At 48.2% G+C, this 11,237-nt stretch overlaps 1 protein-coding gene across 2 annotated transcripts in view; it reads left to right on the top strand.

Annotated features, from left to right (window-relative positions):
• Positions 1 to 7,430, top strand: part of loxl4 (lysyl oxidase-like 4) — a 25,507-nt gene extending 18,077 nt beyond the window's left edge. For both annotated transcript variants that reach the window (XM_030379852.1, XM_030379851.1), the window contains 3 exons: positions 242 to 378; positions 3,899 to 4,010; positions 4,704 to 7,430. In XM_030379852.1, coding sequence (XP_030235712.1) covers positions 242 to 378; positions 3,899 to 4,010; positions 4,704 to 4,774 — 320 coding nt within the window. In that variant the 3' untranslated portion in view covers positions 4,775 to 7,430. The remainder of the gene's footprint in view (positions 1 to 241; positions 379 to 3,898; positions 4,011 to 4,703) is intronic.
• The last annotated feature ends 3,807 nt before the right edge of the window (positions 7,431 to 11,237 follow it).

Genomic DNA, 11,237 nt, shown 5'->3' with positions numbered 1-11,237 from the left:
AGAGTGAGAGAGTGAGCCCTTACCATCATCAGGAGGTGTAGAGTGAGAGAGTGAGCCCATCCATCATCAGGAGGTGTAGAGTGAGAGAGTGAGCCCTTAACATCATCAGGAGGTGTAGAGTGAGAGAGTGAGCCCATCCATCATCAGGAGGTGCAGAGTGAGAGAGTGAGCCCATCCATCATCAGGAGGTGCAGAGTGAGAGAGTGAGCCCTTACCATCATCACCGTTGCCCCGTCCACAGGCCAGCAGAAGCGCTTCTCCTGCTACAACATGGGCGACCAGGGGATCTCGGTGGGCTGCTGGGACACCTACCGCCACGACATCGACTGCCAGTGGGTGGACGTGACGGACGTGAAGCCAGGGGACTACATCTTCCAGGTCAGCGGAGATGTCCCCTTTGGTTGAACCCCATGGAGCTCTAGAGGCTATGGAGCATGCAGAATCAATCCACGACAACCATGAAACGGTTCCCATTCAGGCCTCCCCGGTCGCCCGCATCCTACTATCTGCCCCTGTCATTACTCCATTACCGCCTTCTCAGGTCAACACGTCGTCTCTTTATGGGATCGGTCTAGACCAGAAGCCATCAAAGGCCCCCATCACGCTCTATCGCCCCCCTTCAAACGGGGGACCCCAGGATGCGGCGGTGGTTCTTAATGTGGTAGTTAACAATTAAACCCCAGCTGTGGGAAGAGAGTAAAAGTGTAAGTGACTGATCGCTAGCAGACCTGGTTTACGCAGACTGTAACCGCAGAGAGGTCGACCCAGCGCCCTCCTCTGGCTCCTATTGGAGAGGAGTGAGGGACGCATGCTCCTCCAATCCACCCAGCAACCCCTCAAATCCAACACACTGCACGTCCACCAACTGACTAGCTTCATTAAGGGCCCTGGCCCCTCTGAACTCTGGGTACGTATGCAGAGCATGATGGTAAAGTGGCAGCTCGCCACAGCTAGGCAGCGTGCAGGGGCAGTACGAAATAAATAGCTACCAGTGGAGAGAAGAATGAGTAGATGAATACAAGAGAAAGGACGAGTAGCATAAGGAGGGAGGAAGGGAGGGAGGGAGGAAAGGAGGGAGGAAGGAAGGAAGGGAGGAAGGGAGGAAGGGAGGAAGGGAGGGAGGGAGGAAAGGAGGGAGGAAGGAAGGAAGGGAGGAAGGGAGGAAGGGAGGAAGGGAGGAAGGGAGGAAGGGAGGAAGGAAGGAAGGCAGGAAGGGAGGAAGGGAGGGAGGAAGGGAGGAAGGGAGGGAGGAAGGAAGGGAGGGAGGGAGGAAAGGAGGGAGGAAGGAAGGAAGGAAAGGAGGGAGGAAAGGAGGGAGTGAGATAGAGGAAGAGACAGAGAGAAAGAGGCAGATGAGAAAGACTGACAATAATTCTAAAATAAATATAAATGAAACCTAAATAAATCAGGTTGAGCTGAGCTGCCAGACCTAGGGAGGTACGGGTCCTGACACTGAGCAGAGTTGGGCGCCTCTGTTTAGAACCAAGAGGGAGATGGGACATGAGCTGTGCAAGGGAGCGGTCAGGCCCTTCGCTTAGTGGGATCACAAACACAACTGAAGTCACAGAAACAGAAGGAAGATAAACACGTCGTGGGACAGACGCATATAGTGAACCAGGGAGGCACCAGCAGAAATTGAAAAACAAGCGCAACATTTTTCTCTGCTCCTTCCTTTCCGTTGTGTCCTTGCCTTGCCCTTCCCTTCTCCTGCTTACGTGAGGGATGTCTCGTTCCCCCCAGCCCCCCCCCCCCCCCCCCTGGGAGGAGGGCTGCTGAACCGCCCATGGCTGGAGAAACACACCAACTACCCAAATTAACCACACTCTCTTTTTCAACACTCTTACCTCGTCCCCCCCCACCTCCCCTGCCATTAGAAACAGCTAATTTGCCACCAGGGAATTTCTCCATCCCTGCTCTGTATTTTTATAGAAACGATCTCACGAAGTCACACATTCCACTGCCTCATGCATCCCACCAGCGGCCGACGCTGTAATTTACCTCCCCGACAAATAATAAAAAGCCAACCGACTTCTTCTAAAAGTGTTTCTTCTTTAGTTTTTCAAGGTTTATTTTTTAAAGTGAAGTTTGCGCTGCAGTGCCCCTCCGTTGCTGTTTGTAACCTGTACTTAAACAGGGTGTAGCAGTTTACAGAGTTGCTATTAGAGTAAATGGCTTCTCAGTATTATCACCAGGCCAGATTAACAGAATGCGTGTATCAGCAGTTGCGAAGCTGCTCGGTAAATAACAGGCTATTAGTGCAATGGAACCCATTTCAGACACGAAAACACACTTATGCATAACGGAGCTTTTTGTGCCAGCCATCACTTTCAGCCTAATCAGACCCTATTATCTCCTGCCGGTGTGTGAGTGTTTTGGTGTGTGTGTGTGTGTGTGTGTGTGTGTGTGTGTGTGTGTGTGTGTGTGTGTGTGTGTGTGTGTGTGTGTGTGTGTGTGTGTGTGTGTGTGTGTGTGTGTGTGTGTGTGTGTGTGTGGCGTGCATGCATGCATGCATGCATGCATGCATGCGTGGGAAACTCACCTCTCTGTTGACAGAATTGCATGGTATGGTACTGCTATGATTTATGCTGTAGTTTTGGTTCATAAACCCCAGCTAACCATTAATGTAACTGAAGTTGTCATGTTCTAAGGCGTCTTTACACATGGCACATTATAAAATACTTTATACGGTGCGCTCGCCTGTAAAAGGTTACAACCAAGGGTTTATCACTGAATGTTTCTTATGGATAAGGGCACATATCAAACACCAGTATGTTCATATGTCCAGCTGCAGACCACTCCTACCAGCTTTATTCCTTTCATGTACATGTGAAGAAAATGTAGCTTATTTATCTTTCCAAAAAGGAATTTTGCATGGAAAAGTCATCCATCTTTTTATGGACATGGAAGGGGGTGGCTTGTAAAAACAACAGCAGCCAAGAAGGCCTTTTTAAATAACACACACTCTAAAACTAACAATTTGAATCCAACTGATCTTTCAGTTCAAGTGTGGCTCTGGGTTCGGACGCAGGAGAAGGCAAGCTGTTAAACCATCATTTCTAAATCCTTAGAATATTCATAAACACATATGTGCCCTTTGGTGGACCATTTCATACTGTAATTTACAATACTTAGAATTCATACATTCTTAGCATGGGGGTGGTGCTGGATGAAATGGAGCCTCAACCCTGGCCGTTTAAACGGCCGTGGAGCTTGACAGGATGATGTGATGAACTCCCTGTTTTCCAATGCGTGTGTGTGTGGTGGTGTGTGGAAACACACACACACCTACAGACAGACACACACACACACACACATACCTACAGACAGACCCACACACACACACCTACAGACAGACCCACGCACACACACCTACAGACAGACCCACACACACACACCTACAGATAGACACACACACACACACACACACCTACAGACAGACCCACACACACACACACCTACAGACAGACACACACACACACACACCTACAGACAGACCCACGCACACACACCTACAGACAAACCCACACACACACACCTACAGACAGACCCACACACACACACACACACACACCTACAGACAGACACACACATACACACACCTACAGACAGACCCACACACACACCTACAGACAGACCCACGCACACACACCTACAGACAGACACACATACACACACACACGCACACACCTACAGACAGACCCACACACACACACCTACAGACAGACCCACGCACACACACCTACAGACAGACCCACACACACCTACAGACAGACCCACACACACACCTACAGACAGACCCACACACACACACACACACACACACCTACAGACAGACCCACACACACACACACACACACGGTGGGGGTTGCTGAGCTCACCATGCCGGGGTTCTGTCCAGGTGGAGGTGAACCCGGCTCTGGACATGGCTGAGTCCGACTTCATGAACAACGCCATGAGGTGCCGGTGCAAGTACGACGGCCAGAGGGCGTACATGTACGGCTGCCACGCAGGTGAGGAGGTGTAACACACACACACAGACACACACACAGACAAGTACACGCACGCTCACACACACACACAGACACGCACGCTCACACACACACACACACAAACACGCACGCTAACACACACAAAGACACACACACAGACACACACACAGACAAGTACACGCACGCTCACACACACACACAGACACGCACGCTCTCACACACACAGACATGCACGAACGCACCCTCACACACACACACAGACACGCACACACGCACGCTCACACACACGCACGCACGCTCACACACACACACACACACACACACACACACACACACACACACACACACACACACACACACACACACACACACACTGTATATGAAGACACACAAACACACACACACACACACACACACACACACACACACTGTATGCATGCAAACACACATCACACACTGTATATGTAGACACACACAAACACACACACTGTATATACACATCACACATGACACACTGTATATGTATACACACAAACATACACATCACACACTGTATATGTATACACACAAACACACACACTGTATGTACACATACACATCACACATGACACACTGTATGTGTATATACACAAACACACACACACTGTATGTACACATACACACCCATGGGGTTCTCTCCTCCCTTGCACATGACTCTGTTTCTGTCATCCCCAGGCGATGCATACAGTGCTGAGAATGAGGACCTGTTTGAGCACCAGAGGCAGATCACCAACAACTTTGTGTAGGTGATCCGGAGAGGAGGGGGGGGGGGGGGGCAGAGAGAGACTGCTCAGGCCCTGCCGAGGTCACATGGATTCAGAACCTCTACAAGAAAGAAACCTGTTCAAACCAAATGGCCCCAGTCTATCTCCCTGAATGGTGTGGATGAGACCGGCCCCATCAGAGGTGAGACCATCACAGAGACGCCGTTAACGGCTAGAGCCTAACGGGGGCTCTGACCTAGTCTGGGCTCCGGTTCAAGTCACAAGTAACGCACCCAAACTACAACGCCTTCTGTGATGTGGCACCCGGAGCACTCTTTATTTAACTACTCAAGATTAACTATGAATCATTCCTAACTGTAGCAGCCTGACCTTGGAGACTATTAGTGAAACACAATGATGGGAATATTTTTCAAATATGAAAAAAAAGAGAACCTGAAAAATAAGTAATGTATGTACTGTAGCGAAATATCGTTAGTTACTCCAATTTACAGGGTACCGATGGTATTTGAGATCAATAGATGCTGGAACTCATGACATTATTTGAATTGTACTTCTCAATTATACTGTATTTTTATTAACCTCACTCCATTGTAGTTAAACATTTTTGTATTATTTTAATAACTTTTTATTGGTATTTTATTTTTGGATTAGGTATCATTTAATTATTTTAGTATCATTTCATCTTTGGGGTTTAGAATAATGACATCAACTTTGTCTCATCAAAATGCAGAAACTCAAAATGCAACTTTTTTTGTGTCCCAAAAAAAATGTCTAATTAGTATCGAAAACAGCATGTTTCGCAAAAGCCTGTCTTTTGCGAAACATGCTTTTAAGATGTGAGTTTTACTTGAGCAAGTGAAATTCAGAACTTGTTGCTTATAGCTTTAATTTGCAATGTATTATTTATATAGTAATGTAATTTATTCACAGGTTTCTATATGCAGACACGCATGCTTAGCAATGATTTAGCATTGTTCAGACTTTTATTTTTTAGTTACAAATACTTTTTGTTCAATCGTATATATAATGTCAATTCAGAACCATTTTATGGGAGGATTTTAAAGGAGAGTCCCCAGGATTCCAGAAAATCTGCGTTAAAAAGGTTCCTTTTTGGAACTCTCAAAACCGCTTTTTTTTGTAACGCTTAAAACTCCCAACTTTTCCTTGTCGTCCTTTAGATTTATCTGAAGGGAGCTGGAAACAGCCACAGTGCTATGTGGTGGTGGCTGCCGGGCTTTAGAGCGTATAAAAAGCCTTTTAATTAGCTAGGTTAGGGTTACGGTTACGTTGCACGCTATAGAGAGAGTGCGAGGGGGGACAGTAACGTATGTGCGTAGAGGCAAAGAAGAGCACACAGTTTGACTTTGTTGTACAATTGAGGACAATCCAAGAGTGAGGAAGAAAGTAGGGCTTGACTGGAAGAGGTTGGGAGTGAATCACAGGCAGTAAGGGAGTAGGATCCAAAGTAGAGGAAGGGAAGGACACCAAACAAAGGAACTTGGATAAAGAATGCTTTTTAACCATTTGTACACAAGGCAACCGACCGCATGCCACATTTACAGTTCCACAAGCGAACAACATGTTTGTCTGGGCAGAAAGATCTGTGTTCCTTCAGCCATGGCCCGATGACATTGTTTTGTGCCCATTATTTGTTACATCACAATTTTATTTTTTTCAGCCTTTGACCGAAGCATTTATGACTACCAACTATGCTTGACCTCAACTGGTCCAGATAATATTTTCGTTTTTTTAGATTTTCTACTTGTTTTAGGTGTGTGTCTTGTCTTCGGTAGTTAAATGGGAACGGGACAATTTTCACAGACATTGTTGTGGTTTCAAATTACTACAAGAACGGAGGTTGGACTTGGTTCCTTCAAGGGATTTCCCTGGTCTGTTGCTGGGATTTCCTCATTCTCAAACCATTAAGAATCCCTGGGTTACACTAGTTACACACAGCCCAAACTCATCCTAGTTCCGGGCTACAGGTTCAGAATAGTATTTCCCTTAACACATCTCTGTTACTATGTGCTTGTTTACAGTTGCTTTCATCTGTTGAGTGCTGTTGTCATTGTTCTGTGTTATTTAATTTTTTGTATTCCATCCATAGTCACTTATACACTAATATAATGGATCATCACTCTAACAATATCTCAATAATGCAATGGTATCTGTGCTTCAGGGATGCATATGTCTTTGGCTTTTGTCTTTGGCTTTGGATATGTCGTCTTATGTTTGTTGTCACTACATCCCATAGTGTGTGTTTGTGTGTGTGTGTCTCTCTCTCTTAAAGACAGGGTCTGCATGTACTACATCTATATTCACAGAAATATCTGCTCTCAGGGATCATAATATATCATACCTCCAAGAGTTCCATAATCAATAATGTGATCTGGCTTCGTTTCTTTGTGACGCTTGCAGCTGACAGATTCATTTCTTTGAAGTGAACAAAGCTTGTCAAAGGTGATCTGTTTGTATGCTGGCCGTAGGCATTGAAGCGATTCATGTGTTTTTTAAGTAAAAGCATCAGATATTGTGACCCCTGGGGAAAAAGGAACAGTCAATGCTGGTTGAGGTGCAAGCACAGTCGGTAAAAAAAAGAGTCAGCCTTAACCAACCAAGCTTCATCATTCATTCATTCGTTCATTACTGTGAATTAATAAAACTTTGACACAAACTACTTCCTGCCATGCTTCCTGTCTCCTTCTCACTCTTCATCTGAAGCTATGTCCTACATTTGATGTGTGTGTGTGTGTGTGTGGGTGTGGGTGTTGGTGTGTGTGTGTGTGTGTGTGTGTGTGTGTGTGTGTGTGTGTGTGTGTGTGTGTGTGTGTGTGTGTGTGTGTGTGTGTGTGTGTGTGTGTGTGTGTGTGTGTGTGCGTGAGGTGGGCTAAGTAAACCCTGAATACATATACCTGATGGTGTTTTTTTTCCTTGCACCTGTAGAGAAAGAAACAAACAAATAAACACATTTTGAGGGTGGGGTGGGGGAGTTTTAATAGGACTCAGCTAGATAGCCCAAACCATGGCCGTCAAATGTATTTTGAGAGCTTAACTTTTTTGAGGGTGTTAGTCGGCCAGAGGTTTACTGGCAATTTAATTTAGGAGGCGTTTCTCCCAAACCGGCCAGGTTGTCCAAAGAAAACCCTTTCAAGTTGTTAGCTTTGCTGTGACTTAATCATACGCAAATACTTCACCCACAGGAGGGGAGAAATCTATGGGTCATCTTGAGCAGGGAAAATATTTCCAAGCCATCCAGGAATTAATGCTTAAAGTATATCACATATTTGGGGGGATTGTGGGTGTGGGGGGGGGGGTACTTACAGTTTATGTCTGGAGATCAAAATGTAGTGCATATGTGATTGGATCCCACGGACAGGTCTACAGTAGAGCTGTGGTCTCTGAGCGATAGCAAACAGCTCACCGACTGCTGGGCAAACATAGAAGCAACACTTGGCAGGCCTACACTTACACACACAAACACACACACGCAAACACACACACAAATACAAACACACAAACTCACTCAACACTTTGAGACTCGAGCAGACACAAACAAACAGCACACACATCACCACATTCTGCACGGCCATCGAGCACAATGAAGGTGAGATTCACTACCAGCCGGGTCTATAAAGCCAACATCAGAGACTGATCAATAGAGGATCACCAACCAGCCCGGTCTATAAAGCCAACATCAGAGACTGATCAATAGAGGATCACCAACCAGCCGGGTCTATAAAGCCAACATCAGAGACTGATCAATAGAGGATCACCAACCAGCCCGGTCTATAAAGCCAACATCAGAGACTGATCAATAGAGGATCACCAACCAGCCGGGTCTATAAAGCCAACATCAGAGACTGATCAATAGAGGATCACCAACCAGCCGGGTCTATAAAGCCAACATCAGAGACTGATCAATAGAGGATCACCAACCAGCCGGGTCTATAAAGCCAACGTCAGAGACTGATCAATAGAGGATCACCAACCAGCCCGGTCTATAAAGCCAACGTCAGAGACTGATCAATAGAGGATCACCAACCAGCCCGGTCTATAAAGCCAACGTCAGAGACTGATCAATAGAGGATCACCAACCAGCCGGGTCTATAAAGCCAACGTCAGAGACAGATCAATAGAGGATCACCAACCAGCCGGGTCTATAAAGCCAACGTCAGAGACAGATCAATAGAGGATCACCAACCAGCCGGGTCTATAAAGCCAACATCAGAGACTGATCAATAGAGGATCACCAACCAGCCCGGTCTATAAAGCCAACATCAGAGACTGATCAATAGAGGATCACCAACCAGCCGGGTCTATAAAGCCAACATCAGAGACTGATCAATAGAGGATCACCAACCAGCCGGGTCTATAAAGCCAACATCAGAGACTGATCAATAGAGGATCACCAACCAGCCGGGTCTATAAAGCCAACATCAGAGACTGATCAATAGAGGATCACCAACCAGCCCGGTCTATAAAGCCAACATCAGAGACTGATCAATAGAGGATCACCAACCAGCCCGGTCTATAAAGCCAACATCAGAGACTGATCAATAGAGGATCACCAACCAGCCGGGTCTATAAAGCCAACATCAGAGACTGATCAATAGAGGATCACCAACCAGCCGGGTCTATAAAGCCAACATCAGAGACTGATCAATAGAGGATCACCAACCAGCCGGGTCTATAAAGCCAACATCAGAGACTGATCAATAGAGGATCACCAACCAGCCGGGTCTATAAAGCCAACATCAGAGACTGATCAATAGAGGATCACCAACCAGCCGGGTCTATAAAGCCAACATCAGAGACTGATCAATAGAGGATCACCAACCAGCCGGGTCTATAAAGCCAACATCAGAGACTGATCAATAGAGGATCACCAACCAGCCCGGTCTATAAAGCCAACATCAGAGACTGATCAATAGAGGATCACCAACCAGCCGGGTCTATAAAGCCAACATCAGAGACTGATCAATAGAGGATCACCAACCAGCCGGGTCTATAAAGCCAACATCAGAGACTGATCAACAGAGGATCACCAACCAGCCGGGTCTATAAAGCCAACATCAGAGACTGATCAATAGAGGATCACCAACCAGCCGGGTCTATAAAGCCAACATCAGAGACTGATCAATAGAGGATCACCAACCAGCCCGGTCTATAAAGCCAACATCAGAGACTGATCAATAGAGGATCACCAACCAGCCGGGTCTATAAAGCCAACATCAGAGACTGATCAATAGAGGATCACCAACCAGCCGGGTCTATAAAGCCAACATCAGAGACTGATCAATAGAGGATCACCAACCAGCCCGGTCTATAAAGCCAACATCAGAGACTGATCAATAGAGGATCACCAACCAGCCGGGTCTATAAAGCCAGCATCAGAGACTGATCAATAGAGGATCACCAACCAGCCGGGTCTATAAAGCCAACATCAGAGACTGATCAATAGAGGATCACCAACCAGCCCGGTCTATAAAGCCAACATCAGAGACTGATCAATAGAGGATCACCAACCAGCCCGGTCTATAAAGCCAGCATCAGAGACTGATCAATAGAGGATCACCAACCAGCCGGGTCTATAAAGCCAACATCAGAGACTGATCAATAGAGGATCACCAACCAGCCCGGGTCTATAAAGCCAACATCAGAGACTGATCAATAGAGGATCACCAACCAGCCCGGTCTATAAAGCCAACATCAGAGACTGATCAATAGAGGATCAACCGGCGGCGCTAAAGGAGGCGAGCCGGCGGCGTTAAAGGAGGTGAGCCGGCGGCGTTAAAGGAGGCGAGCCGGCGGCGCTAAAGGAGGCGAGCCGGCGGAGCTAAAGGAGGCGAGCCGGCGGCGTTAAAGGAGGCGAGCCGCGGCGCTAAAGGAGGCGAGCCGGCGGCCCTAAAGGAGGCGAGCCGCGGCGCTAAAGGAGGCGAGCCGGCGGCGCTAAAGGAGGCGAGCCGGCGGCGTTAAAGGAGGCGAGCCGGCGGCGCTAAAGGAGGCGAGCCGGCGGCGCTAAAGGAGGCGAGCCGGCGGCGTTAGAGGAGGCGAGCCGGCGGCGCTAAAGGAGGCGAGCCGGCGGCGTTAGAGGAGGCGAGCCGGCGGCGCTAAAGGAGGCGAGCCGGCGGCGCTAAAGGAGGCGAGCCGGCGGCGCTAGAGGAGGCGAGCCGGCGGCGTTAGAGGAGGCGAGCCGGCGGCGTTAGGAGGCGAGCCGGCGGCGTTAAAGGAGGCGAGCCGGCGGCGTTAGAGGAGGCGAGCCGGCGGCGTTAGAGGAGGCGAGCCGGCGGCGCTAAAGGAGGCGAGCCGGCGGCGTTAGGAGGCGAGCCGGCGGCGTTAGGAGGCGAGCCGGCGGCGTTAAAGGAGGCGAGCCGCGGCGCTAAAGGAGGCGAGCCGGCGGCCCTAAAGGAGGCGAGCCGCGGCGCTAAAGGAGGCGAGCCGGCGGCGCTAAAGGAGGCGAGCCGCGGCGCTAAAGGAGGCGAGC

Source organism: Gadus morhua, chromosome 15, assembly GCF_902167405.1.
Source record: "Gadus morhua chromosome 15, gadMor3.0, whole genome shotgun sequence".
NCBI lineage: Eukaryota > Metazoa > Chordata > Actinopteri > Gadiformes > Gadidae > Gadus > Gadus morhua.
This window is presented reverse-complemented; position numbering and strand designations above follow the sequence as displayed.